General features: G+C 47.4%; 1 protein-coding gene across 5 annotated transcripts in view; it reads right to left on the bottom strand.

Moving 5' to 3' along the window:
* MTMR14 (myotubularin related protein 14) overlaps nt 1-22,369 on the bottom strand; it is a 117,424-nt gene that overhangs the window by 43,117 nt on the left and 51,938 nt on the right. For all 5 annotated transcript variants that reach the window (XR_008316566.1, XM_053297912.1, XM_053297913.1 and 2 more), the window contains 7 exons: nt 21,436-21,510; nt 15,467-15,533; nt 10,727-10,812; nt 8,685-8,761; nt 7,911-7,947; nt 6,074-6,144; nt 5,190-5,239 (listed from right to left, as the gene is read on the bottom strand). Coding sequence is in view for 4 of the 5 variants with exons in the window: in XM_053297912.1 (XP_053153887.1) it covers nt 5,190-5,239; nt 6,074-6,144; nt 7,911-7,947; nt 8,685-8,761; nt 10,727-10,812; nt 15,467-15,533; nt 21,436-21,510 (463 nt within the window). In the remaining variant the exon portion in view is untranslated. The remainder of the gene's footprint in view (nt 1-5,189; nt 5,240-6,073; nt 6,145-7,910; nt 7,948-8,684; nt 8,762-10,726; nt 10,813-15,466; nt 15,534-21,435; nt 21,511-22,369) is intronic.

Genomic DNA, 22,369 nt, shown 5'->3' with positions numbered 1-22,369 from the left:
TTATCTGAAAGATGGGTGTCAGATGTTTGGATGGGGGCGCAATGTCAGTGCTTGCCCTAGGCGCTATTTTCCCTAGATATGCCTCTGGGGCTATGGATCTCATGCTGGGCTTGTGGGCTGCTTGGAGGCATCTGGCAAGAACTGGTGTAGGTTAGTGGCTAATTAGTCACAAATCAGGGAACCCTAGATTTGAATCTCCTCTTCTGCCAAGGAACTTGCTAGGTAGCCTTTGACAAGTACTCTCTCTAAGACCCGCTCTGTCCCCATCTACAATATGGGGTTAGTGTTCCCTTCCAGGAGTGATGCAAAGATCGCAACGAAATAAAATATGCCAAGTGCTTCAGACACTCAAAAAGTATTATATGAATGCTAAAATCAGCAGCAGCATCTGGCCAGCCCCTACAGGCAACAGGGCAATCAGCAGTTCTCAACAGGGGCTCCAAGTACCCCTAGGGGTACTTGAAGGACTCCCAAGGGATACTCAGAGCCCCCCTGCCCATCCTGCAGCCCAGCAATTTGGCTGCTCCCGTCACTGGATCAAGTTACTCTCAGCAGCTTTATTGAAATTAATGGGACAAGTTGAGTTGCCCCATTAATTTCAGTGGGAGGACTCATGAATAACTTAGTCTGGATATAAGCCAGTGACTGGAGTAGCCTGTCTAATAACTATAAAGAAGAGAAAGTGTATCTGGAGGGTACCTGAGCTGAAGGTTTGCAACAGAAGGGGTACACTTGCTAAAAACAATGGGGAACCCCTGGACTAGATTGGCCTTCAGACTGCTTTAACAAGGCTCCTCACATGCACTTCCAAAGTTATAGCAGCTGGAAAGAGCATTATTGCTATTGTGGATGTTACCAGTAGCCAAGCCTTTGGGCCAGGGGCGTATCTATGGGGGGGCACGTGCCCCGGGTGCCACTTGAAGGGGGGGGCGCAATTTCTTAAAATTAAATAATTTTTAAAAATGGCCACCAAAAACAAAATGGCCACTGGGCATGCTCAAATGGCCTCTGTGAGGTCCTAGGGCAGGGATGGGGAACCTTGGCACTCCAGCTGTTTTTGGACTACAACTCCCATAATCCCCAGCCACAGAGACCAATAGCTAGGGATTATGGGAATTGTAGGCCATCATCTGCAGGAGTGCCAAGGTTCCCCATCCCTGCCCTAGGGCATGCCACGCCTCGCAGAGGCCATTTGAGCATGCACAGTGGCCATTTTGTTTTCAGCGGGCATTTTAAAAAAATTTTTTTTTAAAAATGACCACCGTACATGCTCAAATGGTGCCTGTGAGGCCCTAGAGGCCAGTGGGAGGAGGGGGAAACTTTGCAGACCCCCCACAGCCTTTAAGATGTCCCCCAAAGGGGCTACAGGTAATTTTTTTAAAAAATTAATATAATATGTCACTGTACACATATTCAGATTGGCACTATGTACAGAGAATAAGGGCTTGTGAATACTGAGCTGAAGTTTATGAGCTAAGATTGTATCCATTTGCTCTTACTTTGCTTCTTGTGATAAGTGAGTTAAATGTGATGTCCTAATAATATGGCTATTAATGGTGAGTTTGTCTTTGAATCAAAGTGAAATCCTTAGTATTAAGGCCCACTGAGAGTTTCTTGCTCTTTCTCTCATTTTTACTGTCTTTCTGAAATACTAGAATATATTCCAAGCAGTGACACAGTTTACTCTGCATATCATTTAATTATTTTCAGAGTATCTGGGAAAAGTCAAATTCTCCATTTATTTCTAAAACTTATGTAATCGTGATGCTACAATGCATAGCAGAGAATCAGACAGGCACTTCTTTTAGTTTTTCCAAGTACAACTCCGCATAATATTTGGGGATTTCATGAGCCCCAACATACTGAAATTTGTCGTTTTCCAGCATTTTAACCTGAGCTATCCAAACAAATTAATGATAGCCCCACAATTTGGATAGTTTTAAAAAATAAATCTGAAGTGGTAGATAGGAGCTTGACCACATGTATGATATTGGTAATTTTTGTAATTTTAAAAATTTTTAAAATAAAAGTTTTCTGAAACATGTGTGTCAGTCAGATGTATGTTGGGGGTGGTGGTGGTGGGGTGCGGCGGGGGCCCCCCCCGCAATTTCAGTGCTTGCCCGGGGCGCCGTTTCCCCTAGTTATGCCACTGCTTTGGGCTGGTTGCTTCTTGTACCACTGACATGGCTCAATTCTGCCCAAGGCGTCTCATGCGTACCCCTCACTTCCTTCTGCAGTTTCAGAAATGGATGCCATAGATCATGCTATAGGCTGGTCTGGGGCAGTATTTGTGGAGTGCTACTTCAGTAGCTGCTGGCTGGAAAAGGCCCAGAAGCCAAGAGGCAACCCAACAAAGTTTTATACTCATTTGTGGTAGCTTTAAGAGCTACCTCTTAACTACTCTGTTATTACACGAGGCAAGCATAAAAACGGATGCTGAGTGCAACGGCCATTAAAAACAGCAAGCTGCAGTCCTCAAAGAAAAGCTTGAAAGTGTGAGAGAAATGCCTGCCAAGTTCTCAGGAATGGGAACTGGGTGTAGGGAGGGGAGAATGACACAGATACGGAGATCCTAGGCAGGACCTCCAGCAAGCAGAAGTGGGAATTCAGTGCCTCAACATGACTCTTTGCCACACCCACCAACAACTAGCAGCAGTGTGTGTGTGTGTGTGTGTGTGTGTGTGTGTGTGTGTGTGTGTGTATGACAACCACGCACTTATTCTGCACCATTTATATAGGACACAAAATGCAGCATTTCTTGGCAAAGAACTTTGGAACATAACAGCATATTTGGATTTTAACTTCAGAATGTACTTTTCAGAAACTGCATAACTTTTGGGGTTGTGGTGGGTAAAGTCTGCAAGAAAGGGACTGTTTTGTTTTAAGACGGGGGAAGGTGGTAGCTATCCCAGAAAGCCTAGAGGCAAGGCAACCACCAAAACATATGAGGGAAAGCTCTGGAAGATTCTGCCTCATGGCTCTGTGCATGCACATGAACCCATTAGTGGAGATGCACAGAGGCCATGTAGATCATCACCATAAGGACTAGCCAGGTCTTCCCTTCAAAGTATTTATTAGAGTACCAGAAAGCAAGGACTCTACAGCTACAGTGCTTTCCCCCTCCTTTACTCACCTACCCTTTTGTCCACCCTCCCCTCAACCATCTCTTGAAGGGCAGAACTAGAGCTACAGGTGAAGAACCAGAGAATTGTGACCAGCAGTGTGGGGAGGCTGGTGGAGGCTTGTGTGCGGCTGCTGCCTTAACCCTCTGTCATTGCCTGCCGCATCTGATGTCGGAAGCAGGGGTCCGGCTAGCCACGCCCCTGCGTCTGACAGAGACATTGGGGACATGGTCTCCCTCCCAAACGGGGATGTGCAGCTCCGTTTGGGAGATCAGCCTGCACTGCGCGTGGGCCAGAGCGACTCTCCCAGCCTTAAAGGCAGGAACAGCTGTTCCGACCGTTCTGCCAATGCAGCACGGGCCGATCTCTCTCCTAAACGGGGCCATGCAGTCCCGTTTGGGAGGGAGATCGATCGGAGACCAGGAGCAGCTCTCCCTGCCTTCAAGGCAGGGAGAGTCATTCTGGCCATGCTGCCAATGCAGCGCGGGCTGATTTTGCCTCCAAACGGGGCAGCGCAACCCCATTTGGAACCGAAATAACGTCCTCCATGTCTGACATCAGACACAAGGGGCGTGTCTGGGGCCGCATTCACAGCCCCCGATTGGTGGTGGCCCGGGTTCTTTGAACGCGTTCGCCCAATGGTGGCTCCGCCCGATTGTGACAAAGGTCACAGCAGCTATACTCTCTTGGTGCCCTGAAACTCCTCCCCTGAAACTCCTCCCCATCACACCTTTTAAAAAGAACAGGCACTATCTCTCACAATCCCAGTCAACAAGAGTGTTTTCAAGCAGATGATTACTCCAGGGCAGTGGACTTTGACTTGCAGCTCAGGCCAGCCACAGTTAGCAAAATTCACTGTCCCAACCTCTGGCCCCCATCTGTAAAAGTGGAACACCCGATCAACTCCACATCCACACCCACCATAAAAGCACATTCCAATTCAAAATGTGGAATGGAGAAGTTATAGAAGTCAAGGTTATATAGACTCTGCACAAACCAAAGCAATCACTTTGGCACAACATTTGGTTACCAGAAGAGCAGAATTCTGCAAACTATATGGATTAAGCACATCAAAGCAAATTTGCATGGTTTTGCTAAGGTTCTTTCCTTCTTTATTAAACTTCTATACTGCCCCAAACTTTTGTCTCTGGGCAGTTATGCATAAGAGAGAGGAAGTTATGTTGCTACAAGTTGTTGGAGAGAGGCAATGAGCATATATGGCACCGTAGCCATACCTGCAAACTCTGGGCTTCTTATTCTGCTCCTGAGATCTCAGCAGGCACTGAGCAGTATCTTCAAAACTAAGAGGGTGCGAAACTAGCTTTATTTTTTTAATGTTAAGGTTCTCAGGAAGTTAAATTCTGTGACTAATTTCATGTTTTGCAACATTATCCACACATGGCCCTGGTTATAGCTCTCTGTGGGCATTTATTTGTTTATTTCTTGAAAAGTTTCTTGTTGAAGAGTCGTATATAAATATTATTTACAACAACTCGTAAGCCTCTATTGGCACGACTGTGCCCATTTCTTTATCATTTATTATTTTATTTATTTAATTTATATACCACCTAATATAGAACTCTCTAGGCGGTGTACAGATTTAAAGATATAAAATATAACACATTTAAAATTCATAAAGAGATAAAAATCATAAACACATTAAAATTTAAAAATCTGGTCTTAGTTGAAGGCCTGGGAGAAGAGGTACATCTTCTTTAGACCTCCATTACACCTCAGGGGAATGAGGTTTTCATCGGCAGGCCCTCATGGGGCATTATGTTTAGCTCCCATTTTCAAGGTGCTCCCCATTGCGGCACATACCCATGACAGCCGAGTGGCGAAGGGCACTGATCTTTTCCAGAACCTAAACAAGACCTTCAGATGAACGTAGAAGGGACACAGTCCAGAATGAACCCTGAACAAGATGACAGAGAAAGTGGTCTTCCTGTGAGCCTGGATGGACTGCAGGGGTCAATGGGGCGAGTGAAATGTAGCTGCTCATCTCCCACCCACCAGCAGAGCACAGAGCCAGCGCAAACTAGGAGAAAGGCAGCATGAGGCACTCACTTAGCATACAGATCTCCTCCAAGGTAAATCCAGGTGGCAGACTCTTCCTTCTGAGGTAGGAAAGAAAGAAGTTCATGGAACAAACTACGGCTTGATCAAGCCAGGAAGTAATGCACAGGGGGAGGAGGGAGCAAGTGAACACAAGGCTGGTTCTCAATGCAGCCAATGACTGCATTCTTCCCCCCCAAGCCAAAAAATCCACCCTGCTCCTGTAACAAGGCATTCATTATAGGATTAGGCAAATATATAGAGCAGGGGGTTCTCAAACTTGGGTCCTCAGATGGGAGCTGTAGTCAAGCATCATCCATGGATTCAAGTTTGAGAGCCCCCCACCGCAACATAGAGGGTAGACTGCTGGCTGCTACCCCCAATATCTAAAGATGGAACCTCCATGTTGAGGGGCAGTCTATTTCACATGACTAGAAGGGAGGAAGAAGAGGAGGGTGAATAATCACTCATGAGCTGTCTAGAAGTGTGACGGGCTACAGCTAGGAGACAGAATGCTAAACTGAAATGGACCCTTAGTCTGGTCCAACAAAGGCAGGTCTTATGCTCCTATAGCAGGAAAAGTGATTCCAACTAGAGTCAGCCTGACAAACTAGCACAGTCCTTCTACCCCAAGTGGAAACGTAGCCTGTGTGCTGACAAAAGTCAGTCACTTCGCTTATGTAGGACTCCCAGACCAAACAGCTTTGGAGAAAGGGACGTGCCCCCATCCTCGGCCCCATTTTGCAGCTTTCCGAGTGCAGAATAAATTAAAGGGAACTGGGCCAGGACACCAGGGCCTCCATCTCCCAGAAGAAAGAGTGTGCACTAACGAGATTCTCGGCTCTTTTAGCCTGCCTTTGGTGGCAGCGGCGGGCGTGAGTGCAGCCCGCTCTTACCTCAGCTGCTTGGCGGCAGAGAACTCCTCAGAGGTGATATGCTTCAGAAAATCGAAGCAGAAAAAGAAAATCTAAAGCCAAAAAAAGAGGAAAGAAAGCGTAAGAGAGCAAAGGCGACAGCGGGACAGTGCTGCATTCATAAAACGATACCTGCCACTCTGTACGTGCCCTTCATCTCATCAGGCTGCAGCCCAGGGGAGGTGGCTGTCACTGCCCCACAACCCTCGGCAAGAGCCCCTCATTAGCCAGCACTTCTGGGGCCTTCAGGGCCTCAGCCTCCTGCTGGCCAAGACTGGGTACTGCATGTCACAAAGGCAAACCACCGCAGCCACTTCGCCCTCCATCCCCCCTTCAACCTTCCTCTCCAATAAAGCTCAGGCATGGCCACGGCAAGGTGCTGCACATACCCGTGTCAAGATGCATAACCAAACCCCCGACTGGAAGGTCTGGAAACCCACATGGCCACAAATCACTTGGGCATTCCAAAATTTAAGAGAACCACCAAGAAGCAGGCATTGTATTTGAGGAGTGACGTCAAGGCGTCAGAAGGGGCACATGCGCAGTGTGCCTGCGTCCTCTTCTCTCCTCCTTCCCCGCCCCCCCCCGTGTTTTCTGGAAGCGTTATTAGCTTTTTTGAAGGAAAGGGAGTAGTTCATTGGAGGGTGGAGTGATGTGTGGGGAGATATGGGGAGTTGTGGGGCTGGGTATGGCTATAGCTGTGTGGTGAGCAGAGAGCAATATGGAAGGGGGTATAGGGATGAGGTCCAAGACACGCAGTGCCTGTTCTCACTTCCACCAGGGTAGGCGTACTCTGATCCTTCCCCTCCCAGTCCAAGTTTGGAGCTGGAGTGACCAGCACAACTACAGGGATATCTCCTCCTTGCAGAAACCACAATCCTATGCATGTTTACCTGGAAGTAAAACCCAATGTATACAATGGAGCTTTCTTCTGAGTAATCATGCACAGGATTGTGATGAAAAGGAGCAGAATAGGGTTGTGCACAAATCAATTCATGCACGGCCCTGGGGGCAGCGAGCAGGTGCTTTAAATGGGGAGATGAAGGTCTTACCTGCCCCTCCCACGCTTTAACTGCTGCCCCCCGCCGCCTCTCCATGGCACTATCACACAGAGAAGACCACGCCATCTCTGCTGATAAAGCTTTGCCACACCACGGGCTTTCTAGATGGGAAAAAGTTCCCTGTTCCCAGCATCCCGCAGGCAGCTATATCACAGATAGGGTGTCTGCGCTGAGTACCCAGTAAAACTCAAGCTGCTGGGCATCAAGATGGCATCTGCACTGTGACATCGCCACCTGTGGGATACTGGGGAATGGGAACTTCCTGTTCCCAGCTAGAAAGCTCCCAGCGCGGCAAAGCTTTACCAGCAGAGATGGCATGATCTCGTTGAGTACCCAGAATGTTGGGGGCAATATGCTAAATCACTGTAAACCGCTTAGAGAGCTCCGGCTATAGAGCGGTATATAAATGTAAGTGCTATTGCTATTGCTATGGTCTCTGTGTGATAGCGCTACCGAGAGGTGGTAGAGGCAGCAGCAGAGCACGGGAGGGGTCAGGTAAGACCTTCCCCTCCCCATTTAAAGTGCCTGCTGGCCCCTGGCCGAAACGTTCTGGTGCCTTGATTTAGAGGTGCCAAATGATTCGTGCACATCTCTAGAGCAGATCCTTGGTGACCATGACTAACCAGAATTTGTGCTGCTCAGATGCACACAAAACCAACATTTGTGACTACAACCCCCCATTGGCCAGCATGGCATCTACCATGGGGCTTTGCCACCACTGATACGTGACACTAATTGTCCCAAACCAAGAAACATACCTCCTCTCCTTTGCTCAGTCGGTCTACCAACATGTGCCTGCAAGAGAAAGTGGGAAAAGAAACTGAGCATCACTCAAGAGCATGCTGGGAACTGGAGATGGGAAGGTCAGACCTTCCCAGCAGGTGTCAAGAGATCCCTTCAAATATATGCAGGAGCCCCCAGATTCTCAAAGCCTTTCCCAAACTCCCCCAAGGAAGATCCAGGACACATGGAGGGGGAAAAATCCTGAAACAGAATTACCCCAAAGTGAAAAATCCTGAAACAGAATTAGCTTGACAGTTTCCTTTCCCACCAACCAAGGAGTGGGCTGACTGAAAGGATCCTAGCTAATCAATGGGGGAGTGTGTGGGGGGGGGGCGGGGGGAGAAGTGACTGCTCCCCCGCTGTCCTATCATCCCAACCTCAAGAACACTCAGCATGGCTGCTTTGTTTTAATGATGGTTTCCCTGTGTGAGGTATTTGTTGTTGTTGTTGTTTGGGGGTGGGGGGGATAAGAAAACATCCTGTTCTATCTCACTTTAAATGCCACTGTTTGATCAGTGCACCAATCCACACAGATCCTCCCATTCAGCAGGGGCTACACACAGTCATGTGTGAGAATCTCTGTAAATGCTTGGCATGCAGCAAGACCAGTTTACAAGAAGGGTAGCCCCAAGTTCCCAATGTATGAGAAACACTGCAGCAGAACGACCAGGACATGGCCCTGCTACTCCCCTTTCCCCACCCCCACCTTCTTTTTAGCCAAGGAAAGGGCCAGTCTCCAGCATGCCTACCCAAAGAGGAACCAATCGTAGGCCACGGTCAGGTAAAGAATCTCTGCAGGCTCTAAAGATGCGTGGACCAGCCCATCCTAGGAAGGAAGGCAGACAGACCGATAATGCATCACTCATTACGACAACTCCCTGTCCTGCACATGTCCCCATAATACATAGATAAGACCCAGAACAGATCCAGGGTACTATTCCTCAACAACTGAGAAATGGTTTCTTAAGTCAATAGAAAAAGGGTACTCATCCTCTTCTTTTCAAAGCCATGCATTTCGCTCTGAGCAAAGCAGCACAGGATCTGGGCATTCCCAAGACTCTCACATTTCTATTTGAGAAAGCAAGCTTTAGTTCTCACTGTTTTAGGGAGGGGAAACTCTGCAAGGTTTACAAACCACACCAAGAGCTTCCCCAGTTCCTAAGGTACAGAAAGGCTGCCCCTTCACACCTCACCCTACTATCCCCATAACATTTCAGATCTTCCTCCATTTGACACCCCAGTCCCTACCGTACCCACTTCTCCACTCCACTAATGTAAGTTATGAAATGGAATAAAATCCATGCAATTTTACTTAATGAACATAATTTGCTCTCACTGCAGGGCAGATTTCTGCAGAAATGTGGAACACTCAACTACCCAGACCTACAACTGGCAGACTATTTGACATTTAACAAAGAGTTTGGTAATAACTGCAGTTTCTCTTGCCTTCCTCACTCAGGAACATTCAGAAACAGGTGCAGAATGGCTTAGCACGGAACACAGATGCCTTTGGAAAGGCAAGAGAGCATAGCTCTGCACATGATTTTTGTATTGACTTCAGAATACCCACCTTTTCCGGGGGAACAGGCGAATGATTTTTTCCCCCTTCAACTGTTAAGGAGATTGAGTTACTGGGGCATGTTGCTCATGTTCCTCATTGTCATGTTTTTTAATATTTTGTTTTGGTCATCTTCCTTTCTTACTCTGAGGTTGACAGACCAATTAACCTCAAGCATCTCAGCTTTGGTTAAACATTTGATCAGTGGCTCCCAACCAGGGTTCCTCCAGATGTTGCTGAACTACAACTCCCAGCATCTCCAGCTACAATAGGCTGGGGATGCTGGGAGTTGTAGTTCAGCAACATCTGGAAGGACCCTGGTTGGGAACCACTGCATTAGATAAAAGCGCAAACAGGTTGGGTCTTGCTACATACTGCCTAGAAAACAGGAAGTAAAGGGCAGGGGGGAATGGGAAAAGAGTCGAGTTCTGCCTCCAGGATTTTAGAGATCCTTGAGCAGAACATTCTCAGTGGGCCATCTTAACCTGGAAGAGACAGGGCACACAAACGGGAGAAAGGGCTTCTTCCCTTTATCCGAAGCTGGACAGGAGAAGCCTGCCACAAAGATGCCAGACACACTCCTGAGGTGCACACTCCTGGGGACACAGCATGGGTTGGCAAACATTGAGGGAGGACAGGCATGTGATCAGTGCTAGCCATGATCTGTGTAGACAGCTTTACCCAGCACATTTTCTTAGATGGAGAAAAGCGCACCCTGGGCCATCCTACTGAGGCAGCCAGCACGCGGCCGCTTTCCCATCCTCCTTTCTCAACGGACAGCTGGTTCTCAGGAGCACACACCGGTCTGAAATCCTGGCTGGATGCACCTCTTACCCAGCTTTCAATCATGTGAGCAGGCCCAAAAGTTTTAAGTCAGTGCAAGTCAAGTTCCTCTTTCTCTTGCGAATCAACACTCTGCTCTTCCCCCAACCCAAGCCAGGTCCAGTATTCCATAAATCCCAAGCTACTGCAGAAGAGTGCCACAAGATGTTCTCCGACTGCCACCCTTTCCAAACTGTGCAGTTCCCTGGTAATTTCAAACACGGAATTTGTATTTTCTGTGAGCAGAATTCTGCTTCTTTCAGCTGCACAGGTCTGGCTCTCTCCAACTGGGCAGAAGAAAAGATGACCCACTGCTGCATCCCTCCTCTACGATCTGTACTAGCTCTCTCTAGCCCCAGCTGCACTGCTCATGTCTGCTACAGGCAAGTCAATACGCCCACAAATACTCACAGCCCACAGGGAGAGGCGCAGGAGGGAGATGAAGAGAGGCGTCCTGTCCCAGCCGGATATACAGTGTACCAGGAGCCCACAGTCATCTGTGCTGAGCCGGCAGGAAAGGAAAGCAAAAGCGGAGGGAAATGCTGTGTTACTTGTATGGCATTCAGGATGAAAAGCCCCCCATTGCACCGAGGCCTCCGTTAGTCCCCAGGGGACACAACAGCATATGCTAGGCCAGCTGCCCGAGGCAGAGCATTCTCCAGGGCAGAGGAGACAGGAGACTAAACCAAGTGGGAGGAAGAGAAGATCATGGGGAATGTAGGGAAATCCTCTGCTATGCAGAGGATCAACTGGATATCTGCAGCTGCCTCGGCAGTTAATGCCCATCCCTCTGCTCAACCAGAACTTTTTGCATCCTCTTCCTACTACAGGCACTGGATCTACCCCAGGCCAGGGTACTCTCAGAGCCTGCTCTGTGCAGAGGCGAAGAAAGAGCAGGCCCCTGCAGTGGATTACCCAGAACAACAGACGCAAAACCAGCACTGCAGAGTATTTATTCTAGTGTTTGTTAAAGCACATCCTAAGTGTGGGCACAACCAAACTCCCGTTGCTCTCAGGAGATTCAGCAAAAGTCTGACACAAAGTGTTTTTTGTTTTGTTTTGTTAGATTTATATGTCGCCCTACTCCCATAGGACTCAGGGCGGCTTACAAGCAAACATACACAGCAACACAATTTCATAAACATATATCTTACATGGCCTCATAAATTCCACATGATATCATAACCAAGGATTACAAGATCACTCTACGACCAGTTTTCCATAAGAGCTCAATTATTTCCAAAATGCATACATCTCTGCTTAACCCCATCCTGTCTTTTCTTGCCTTTACTGGACAGTATTATGCAGAGATGCATGCATTTTGGCAATAATGTGTCTCCTTGGCTTTGCACTGCTCCCTGGGTTCAAACTAGACAGCAAGGGAGCTCAGTTTTCCAGATAAGTGTTCATATGGTCCTGACCAAGGGGATTTGGATGGCCATTTCGGCACACTCTCCTGCAGTATTAGCTACAGTCTATATCATGGCAGCACAACTTTGGTCCTCTACCTGTTTTTGGACTACAGTTCCCATCATCCCCAGGGGTCAGTAGTTAGGGATGATGGAGTTGTAGCCTAACATCTGCAGGAGGGCCAGGGTTGTGCAGCCCTGGTCTATAGGGTTGGCACGTGGGTGTGCTGACAGGGTGGGTGGATGGATACAGAAGGGTACCCACATGTCTTCCAGGCACACTTCCTGCGGTGAGCCACAAAACTATGAAGTACAGAAGGTTTCAAGAAGACACATCCTTTGAATATGATCCAAGAAAGAGCTAGATGGCAAGCACAGAGCTGACAGGACAATTGTCAGGGCTGTGTGTATCCCGTGAGTATACAGGTGAAACTCGGAAAATTAGAATATCGTGCAAAAGTCCATTAATTTCAGTAATGCAAATTAAAAGGTGAAACTGATATATGAGACAGACTCATTACATGCAAGGCGAGATAAGTCAAGCCTTAATTTGTTATAATTGTGATGATCATGGCATACAGCTCATGAAAACCCCAAATCCACAATCTCAGAAAATTAGAATATTACATGGAACCGGACCTCTGAAAAATATACAGTGTACTGTGCTTGACTGGCCAGCAAACTCGCCTGACCCGACCCCATAGAGAATCTATGGGGCACTGCCAAGAGAAGGATGAGAGACATGAGACCAAACAATGCAGAATTGCTGAATGCCGCTAATGAAGCATCCTGGTCTTCCATAATACCTCATCAGTGCCACAGGCTGATAGCATCCATGCCACGCCGCATTGAGGCAGTAATTGCTGCAAAAGGGGCCCAAACCAAGTACTGAATACATATGCATGCTTATACTTTTCAGAGGTCCGATATTGTTCTATTCTTCAATCCTTGTCTTCTTGGTTCCATGTATTATTCTAATTTTCTGAGATTGTGGATTTGGGGTTTTCATGAGCTGTACGCCATGATCATCACAATTATAACAAATTAAGGCTTGACTTATCTCGCTTTGCATGTAATGTGTCTGTCTCATATATCAGTTTCACCTTTTAATTTGCATTACTGAAATTAATGGACTTTTGCACGATATTCTAATTTTCCAAGTTTCACCTGTACCATGTCAAATGCAGAATGTGCCCATGGGCACACAGTACAGCAGGTGTTATTTTAAAGCAAGCCCCCATCCCCCACCCCAAAGTGGGGCAGTGTCTATCATGCTTCAAACAATGAGGGTGGGAGATAAGAATGCACTCAGGGATTTGAACTCTGGTCTCTCCATGTCCAACATTATCCTTTTGTGTCCTGGTCTGTATGTCTGTACACCCCCTCCCCCCACCCTACCCCAGAATGGACAGACTCACCACTTCAGGCATGGAGATGTTATTTTAGAGGGCTCTCACACATTTGAACAAGTTGTTCTAGTAAGAACTAATCTGCCTACTTCCTTTTCACTTTCTCTACAACTGGACTAAATTTGGTTTAAATCGAGGTCCACAAGTTTGATCTCCTGTGCCTCAAATGTTCATGCAAACACCATCTTGGATTGGGGTGGATGACATTGCAAACTACACCACTGAGGTGTCCCTGTGTGTCAGTGTAGCAGATTTAAATCCAGCCTTTGTCTCAAAGCAAACCCACATGGGGGGGAAGAAAAATGCTGAATCATTCCCTCCATGTTTGCTCTACAAAGGCTGTTCCTTTTAAAAACTTAAACTGCTTCCTCAGTAGATGATTCACTGCCACCACACTAATTATTACAGGTCTCCCCCCGCCCCCGGGGGGATTAATGGAAAAGTCCAAAAACCCTTCCACGTGCAGCCTGCATGTGATGAGCACACTTGATAGAGAGTTGCTGAGCAATCCAACTTGAGACGTGTTTGCACCAGAGTAAAAACCCCTTTTTCCTGAGTTAAAAATCCACTCAGAGGCAGGTAAAATACAAAGAACAAAAAGAGAAAACTTTATTCAAAATGCTACAGACTGCTTCAGTCTGAGGCTTCTCAGCTTTTAGTTACAGAAATAAGGAACACTCAGTAACTACAAGAATACTTCAAAAAGCACCCTCAGGTGATATTGGGGTGGCACACTTTAAAAATCGTGGTTCCCCAGTTGCAAAGAACACAAACGTACGAAGATACAAAAAGCACCTTTGAGAGTCTACAGAGACTTTTGCAACACTCTAGTTGGAAAGGGGCGCTGGTTTGTTTTCCTTGGCTTAGTTATGTTACAGATAAAACACAGTAGTCCAATGTAAGGATTTGCCAAGCACAAAAAGAAAAATCTAACATGAGCTAACAAACTGTTCCCTTGCTAAACCCTTCAGAAGCCCAGAAGCCCTGGCTTCCTTCCCCCCTGAACTCACCCCCAAACTCCAGAAGAGATTTGAAGCTTCCTGCAATCCTGTCTCTCAAGGATCTGCAGATGTCCTTCCATGAAAGAGTTCTTCAGGATAGCTTTTGACAATGAGGCAGCAAAAGCTCCATTGCTGCTCCTCACTAAGCCTTCCACCCGTCTTCTCTCATTCCCCCTCCTAGCTCCTTCTGAGAACAAAGACACGCTTCTCTTCCTGCCACAAGGCACTCTAGGTCCTGCCCACAGTGTGCTGAGTGGCTGTACCCTAGCCTCTCAGTTAGGACAGGGTTCACTTCCCATTCACTCTTTAGGGTAAAGGAGGGCTGTAGCAAATTTGGTTCAAATCAGTCAATTGCCCACTTGCACTATCTTGAATCGGGGTGGATGACATCATTGCAAACTACACAGTTGAAGTGTCCCTATGTGTCTCTACAACTATACCCAATTTGGTTCATATTGGTCCAGGCATTGCAAAGTTGATGGGGTCACACACAGACACACGGAATGCCGGGTGATCTCATAAGCCTACTGGAAAGTAAGCTAACAATGGGGCATTGATTCACTTACTGTGAAGGCTTCTTTTTGCTGCGGCATCCAAAGGCGTCTCTTGAGTTGGTTATGCTTGTCCATGTGACTCACTAAGGCAGGACTATGTAAATTAGTCAAGAGTCTTTAATAGCTGGATGAGCATAGCCCCACCCAGTTCTTTTAGGCAAAGATAGCCAAGAGTACTTTGAAGAAAAAACAGGTAGTGATCAGAGCTAAACACCCAAAACATTTAAATTCCAAAAAAGAAAAAATCCAACCAGTTATTCTGCAGGAAAAACTAGGAAAACACAAATTGTGACCAGAGGAAAAAAAACAAAGGGAGAAGAACCAGTATGCTTCCTGTTCTTCAGTCAGCTAAGTTAGCAATGCTCTCCTTGGGTCCCTGTGGAGTAGGCACAGGTACTGAAGAGTGGGTTGAGACACCCATGGATGCAGCAGCAAGAAGAAGCCTTCACAGTATGTGAATTGATGCTATTAGATTTTGTGCATCCAGAAGCAGTAGATAAGAGTCCTGCTGGATCAGGCCCAAGGCCTACATAGCCCAACACCAAAAAGCATCCTTGCAGCAGCATTCTGAACCATCTTCAAAAGGCAGCCCCACACAGAATGCACAGCAATAATCCAGTTGGCATGCCACTAGAGCATGGGTAACTGAGGTTAGAGCTGGTTTCTCCCGATAGGGTTACAGCTGGCATACCAGCCAAAGCACTAGTTGCCATCCCCCCCCCCCACAAGCTTGCCAAACAGTTCCCCTCCCTTTGCCACATCAGGAAGAGAAGCTTACCGTCGCCATTAATAATGGAGATCAGGAGCTTCAGGTAGTTCTGTGTCTGTTGCACTAGGTCCCAGCTCTGAAGGCGTGAAGGGGTAGAAGAGGAGGGAGAGAAGAGAACCGGTGAGATGAAGCAGAAGCCATTGGACAAAGTATCTTTTTGTAACCTGTAGGACAGCTGTTCCCCACCTATTCTCAGAAACATTTAATCCATGCTTGTTACTAGCTAACCTGCTTCACTTTGATTCCCCCACCCCCACAAGCAGAGGGGTTAGGGAGGATTGGTACTTCTTCCCTAAAGGGCAGTTGTTAGGAGATGGAGACTCCTCAGTTCTAACAAAACCATCTCTGCACAGCAACTTCCAGGGATCTCTCCTGTATCCCAGGAGAATACTACTTCTTGCTTCTCAAGAGCTTTGTTTTTAAGTGTCTCCTTGTTTTCAAGTCTCATCCCCCTTGAGTGCACTTAACATGGGAACAGCAACTATCTTCCACACGGTCATGTTTGCATTCACCCTAGGTCAGAATGTAACAAAAGCTACACAGGTACAAGGCAGAGGAACATCAAATATCTTTGCCATACCCCTAGTGCGTTGGTTGCAGACAGGCAGGCGCACACACCACCACCCTCAGAAATCTGCAAGATTAATCCTAAAAGGCATCCATTCATTTTCAAAAAGACAAACATGAACAAGCTTTATCCCTCATGGCTGTGAAGACAAGTTTCTAAAGGCTCAGGGATCCACATACAGCCAAGTCAAGTTTCAAGGGCTTTACGCTCCTCCAGCCATCCATACGGTCTCTAATATGCCCTCAAACGTCAAGCTTCCCATCCCCTGAACCACCCTCTCCCTTGTTCAAAAATCAAGCCACATCCAAAGTTTTGTGGCATGAACGCATGTGCCGCTTTTGTATCCTACCCTCCCTCCAAGCAGCTTGGAGCAGTTTTTGGGGGAGGGGGGTCATCCTTTTTTATTCTCACAACCACCTTGTAAGGTAGGTGAGGCAGAGAGAAATCTGGCCAAGGCCACCTAGTAAAGCTTCATGCCTGAGCAGGGACTTGAACCCAGGCCTCCTCACTCCAAGCTCTACTACTGCATCACACAGTGGCCCAGATCAAAACGTAAAGGGAGATCACTGTCTCTCACGAGATAAGAACATCAGAACAGCCCTGCTGGATCAGGCCCAAGGCCCATCTAGTCCAGCATCCTGTTTCACACAGTGGCCCACCAGATGCCTCTGGCGAGCCTACAGGCAGGAATTAAGGGCATGCCCTCCCTCCTGCTCTTCCTCCCCTGCATATGGAGATGGAGAGCCACATTTGTGAGAGAGCAACACTCCCGCATCCTCCTCTTTTATGCACTGGAAGATATCTAAAGCTTCTACCTTTGATTTTGTGTTAAGCACAGCTTTGTCTTCCAAACTTGGGGAACTGTGGCTAATTTGAATTAGATTGTTGAAACCAACCAACCACTCCCTAAATTCGAACAACACACAAGCCCTGCTCACAGTTATTTCAACTCATACAAGTGTACCATGTGCACTGGTACAGATCCGTACACAGGTAGTTATTAGGGATGCACGCAACTCATTTTGGGCAGCCGTGGGGGAGGCAGAGAGCAGTCGCTTTAAGAATGAGGCACGCAGGGCCTTACCTGCTTCTCTGCCGCCCTGCTGCTGTTCTGGTTGCGGTGCTGTCCTTCCCAAAAGGCTACACACAGCTAGGTCATGGTGACCACGCAAATGGCCGCCACACAGAGCAGTACATTTCCTATCTGCAACATGCATTTGAGGGGCCTGCATCCAGGCTCACTTTTAAAATGAACGCAGGTATAATTATTCACACAAACACACATGCCTGTGCACAGACACTCAGACATGTTGCAAGAATAGGGAGCTGCAAAGAACAGAGAGCAGGAACTGGCTGTTTCTTGCTGTGGTTCACAAAGGTTTGTGGGGGGAATGAACAGTGTGCAGCTCCCCAGGACTGATCCATGTAGCTGGAAACCCTGGCTTCCTGTTATGTTAAACTAGGTCAGAAACTCCTTAAAAGACTGGCACCATTTACGGTCTTAAGGAGCCACTGGTGGGAAGTTTTAAGCACAGAATCTTAGGTTTTTTAGAAGAGTATACCAAGAGACTGGGAATGGGAGGCAAAAAGCAAACTTCAGCTTGCAAAATGGGGCAAAGAGGCAGAACATTCTGACTCATTACTCAATTGTTCCTGAGAATGTTTAGTTTTAGGGAGTCACAGAGGGCATTCAGGACCACTAAAGTAAAGCAATCACTTTGCAAACTGATAGCAGAGCCTATTCGGAGAGACTGATTAGAGCCTATGAATACCCTGCTGGGCCCCGACCCATTTCTGCAAGGCCCCCCAAATAGGGGAAGCTCCAGCAATGACAGCTTTGCAGCAGCAGCAGAGAATGAAGTGTCTCCATCAGAGACCTGGAGGGCCTTTGCTATTCCAAGCAAGACCAGCCCCCTCCCTACTGCCCAGAGAACAGCTCACTTCATCTGTAATTGGAGTGGCTGGGCCAGAAATTTCACATTGAGCTCATCTTGGAATGACCCCACTGAGCTACCTGCAGAGTCCTAACCCACTTTCAGCAACTGACAGGGGATTGGCTCAGCAATTACTTCTTCTCAGCAGCAAGCAACAAGAGAGCCGAGAGAAGGGTCTTCAAGCCCACAGATGAAATGAAATGCTTACTTCTCTTGTTAGCTTGATGGTCCCCTCCCACCAGCCATCCAATATTAAGAGAAAGAGAGCTGGTCTTGTGCTAGCAAGCAGGACTTGTCCCCTTAAGCTAAGCAGGGTCTGTTCTGGTTGCATATGTAAGGGAGACTAGAAGTGTGAGCACTGCAAGATATTCCCCTCAGGGGATAGAGCTGCTCTGGAAAGAGCATCTAGGCTCCAAGTTTCTTCCCTGACATCTCCAAGACAGGGCTGAGAGAGATTCCTGCCTGCAACCTTGGAGAAGCTGCTGCCAGTCTGTGAAAACAATACTGAGCAAGATGGACCTATGGTCTGACTCGCTATATGGCAGCTTCCTATGTATTAGCCTGAGGAGACCCAAGAGAACTAGAAAAATCATAAAATCATTAGGAAGTCCCATTAGAGAAGAACACCCTAGAGTCTCAAAACAGGACTAACTTTCTCAGGATCACCTAAAGTGTCACATGGCTATGGGCAAGCTTTCGAGTTCCCCAGTACTCTTCATCAGACTAAGCAAAATGGGGGGTGGGAGAGAAAGAAAGCTGGACACCCCTGAAGTCTGCAGTTTATGAATCCTGAGGCAGGATGGAGGGGGAGGTGTGCAGATGTAATTCATTTAGCCCGAGCAGGTGCTAAGCAGGTTTCAGGATGCAGCCAGGGCTACTGGGACAAACACACACGAGAGATGTCCAGTTCCATCACAGAATCTTATATTTTGGCAAAGATGGCAAAATACGAGAGCTCGCAGTTACTCAGCTCTGTCTCCAGCACTAAAGGGAGGAGCACACAGCCCCCTTGTCAGGCAAAGAACTAGAAGAAAGGTGTCAGGAACAGAGAGAGAAGAAGGGCAGGTGCTTTGGCCCAGAGAGAGCAGAGCACTTCCCCTCCCTCCCCTGCTGAATCACAAACATGGCTACATATACAGGGAGACCTTTCAGGTCGTGGCGAGAGGGTCTACTAAAAACAAAGCTGGGCCTCTGCTGCGAAGGTCTACGTCTTGAGGAACTCGCCTCATCTTTCTTAAAATGGCAACTCAAGTTTCTAGGGCTCATATTGCTACAGAAAGCTTAGACAGGTGCCTGGGGTAGATGCAGAAAGCAGTGAGTGCTACGCAGGGCTTCCCGGCTCACTCCCCAACTCATCCACTGCCCTGCTTGCTTTCCTTCCATCTGTTTTCAAAAGCCACTCAAAAGGCCATTGATTGGTTGGGGTAACACATCTGCCCCAGCATGGTTTCCACAGTCTGAGACAGCTTCACACTGCCCATTTCCTTGACTCACTAAACAGGCTTCAGCCCCAATGATGCTATTGCCTATTGATTTCCCACAAATCCCAGCCCATCTTTGCCTTCACTATTCAGCCCTAACAAGAAGGAATTCCATATTCTGTAAAGCCAAAAAGCGCCCAGCCTTGTGTACACAAACCAAGAACATTTTATACCATTTTAATTTCATCCGCAGTATTGAGAGGCTCTATGGACAGGCTCCTAGTGGATCAGACACTGCACAGGAGGGTGATCATCCCTTCCCCCACCACCTGGCTGCTGAGGAATCAAAGAAAGTGACTGACATTCTGCAGTGAATCCCTCACCAGGAAGGAATGTGCTCAGAAATGCAATTAACGGCAAGCTACGCTTGGCAGGATCGAGGTGAAATTGCAGGGCACCAGCATAACGCTGCAGGCCATTGCTTTGTTGTCAGATTTTCAGCACTGTATAGAGATGCCACCCTGCTCACATTGGCTGCTATAACACAGGACAGTCATTTATGATCAGAGGGCACAATCCACCAAGCACTGGAGCTGCCCAGTGGTCACTGTTCTCTCTTTCTGGACATCCCCCCCCTTCCAGAAGGAATGAAGCCATCCTGGTTCTTGGAGATGGGCACATCCGAGAAGGAGCTTACACCACCCTTAGCAGATGCCCAAGTCTCCTTGGGCAGTCTGTTTAGCATCTTGAGAATGCTTGAGAGGGGAAGTCTAACCAGAAGGTTTCTAAGACCTTCTAGACTTCTACGTAGAAGTCTAAGCAGCAAGGTTTAAAGGACGAAGGAAGTCATAAAAAGAAAATGAGATTGTATAAGTTGAGGGAGGTAGTAGAGAGGGTTCTATTACTACTACTAAATAGTTGATAAAGATAAGGCATTTTAGGACAAGCACAAAATAGCAGGAAGCACAAGTCATAGAAGTGTAGAATGTGATATTTGATGAGAGGTAAGAGGGCAAGAGGGAGTATGAAGCACCTTGGCATTTTAGCCTGTTTCCAAACTGCATGGATAGAAAGGGCAAGTATGAATGGTAGAACTCTCTGGGAGGAACGCCAGTTCTTGAGGCAGAGCAGGAAGGAATTATCACCATTTAGATGTTATATAGACTTGCCATCCACCAGCACCATCCCATGCATGCAACACACTTCTGCAATACTCACTAAGACATGCTCCCGATGTTATTCGGAGGACAGGAAATTAGAACTTGGGGCCCAGGAGACTCAGGTCTGTGTCACATCTCCAAGGATGCCCTTTAGGTAGGGCAGAACCTCTCCTTCCACCCAGCCCATGTTCGTGCCTCTCTCTCTCTTTCTGACCTACACTCTGGTTCTATTTGCAGAGTGGCTGAAGTGGCCATCCCCATCTCCTCCAGGTATCTGGAAAAGAATTCTTACACACCTCTGAAGGCCAGGTGCTGGGAACATGAAAGGAGGGCTCTGTCTGAGCCCTGCTGGAAACAGGATGCTAGACTTGATGACCCCCTGACTGAACCAGCAGGGCTCTTCACACACATTTTGCCATGGACTCACTGGGCAGCTTTTAGCAAATCACGGCTTCAGCCTTGGCATCCCCATTTGGCTCAGAACAGTCTAAAGGCAAGTGATGCTCTTCTGCAACTGAAGCTAAGCAGGTCCAGCTCTGTAAGCTGCCTGGATGGGAGACCATGTGGGAACCAAAGGTAAGAAACTCTTTGTAAGTCTCATACACACATCTGTGAGGCAGCAGCAACAGTGACCTACTTCACGCAGTTGTCATAAGAATGACTAAGATACAGACTGCAAAGCATTTTGCAAGTTTAATGGCTTGTATAGACAATGATCACCAAGTTAGCACTTGAGGAGTCAAGAACTCATGCAACTTTTAGAGGAGATCCCTGGAATGTGGAACAGTTACAGGAGCAAGCAAATTCTTGACACTTCAGAGATGGGTTGGAGAAAACTTTACTTGTTCCTGCTAAAGACAGTCAACTGCATGAAGATGTCACAAAACCATCTTACCTGATACTCACTCCAGTCAATGTTCAATGACTGGGTAAGAGAAGCTGGGATGCTGAGTGGAGCATCTACATAATCCTGCAAAGAAAAAGGCCCAAAGGCTGTCAGAGGCAGAGTGATGCAACAAAGAGCCTTAAGGTGTACTACTGATAGGATTGTGCAATTTACTCTTGCAAACCCCTTGCCCAAGATGTAGCTTTGGATTCCAGTTCGCCTATACCAGCCAGAGTTCTCACCTGGTGCAAGTTTACTGGCAAGCACATCCCTCAGAGTTTAGGGAGAACTCCTCCCCTGCAAGGATATCTGAAGTCTTAGTTCTATCTGGCTTGAATCATGCCAATTATTGTCCTGCTAAGTAAATATGCCAGTTTGCCTTATTGGCAGAGCAATCTTTTAAAAAAACAAAACACCTTCCCTATACCTCTGCCACTGAATGTTCTGACCACCAAAATCAGAGGTGGTCAACTGGGAGCTGATAGTATCACCAAAAATCAAAGTATGGTCAGAAGTTTACTCACACGTGAGACAAGAGTGGCTATCATGATGCGTAAGGGTAATGGAGGCGGAAGGCATTGGTCCATGGAAGCAGCAGTGCTGCTGTCCCAGCTGGCATATCCCCACGGTTTCTCCTGTTGGCCACCATGGGAGGAGCCACAGGAGGAACCACAGGGACATTAGCAGCCACTGGTTGGGACAGAGGCACCACTGCTTCCATGTACATAGCAGCAATGGCATCAATGCCTACATGATACCAGCCAATATTTGCAGATTGGGGGGAAAGTCCTAGACATTGTTACTTCTCATTTTTGGGCAAAACATGTATGCAAAAATGTACGGTCATAGGAACATAGGAAACTTCCATATACTGAGTCAGACCATTGGTCTATCTAGCTCAGTATTGTCTTCACAGACTGGCAGCAGCTTCTCCAAGGTTACA

This window comes from Hemicordylus capensis, chromosome 2 (assembly GCF_027244095.1).
Source record: "Hemicordylus capensis ecotype Gifberg chromosome 2, rHemCap1.1.pri, whole genome shotgun sequence".
Lineage (NCBI taxonomy): Eukaryota > Metazoa > Chordata > Lepidosauria > Squamata > Cordylidae > Hemicordylus > Hemicordylus capensis.
This window is presented reverse-complemented; position numbering and strand designations above follow the sequence as displayed.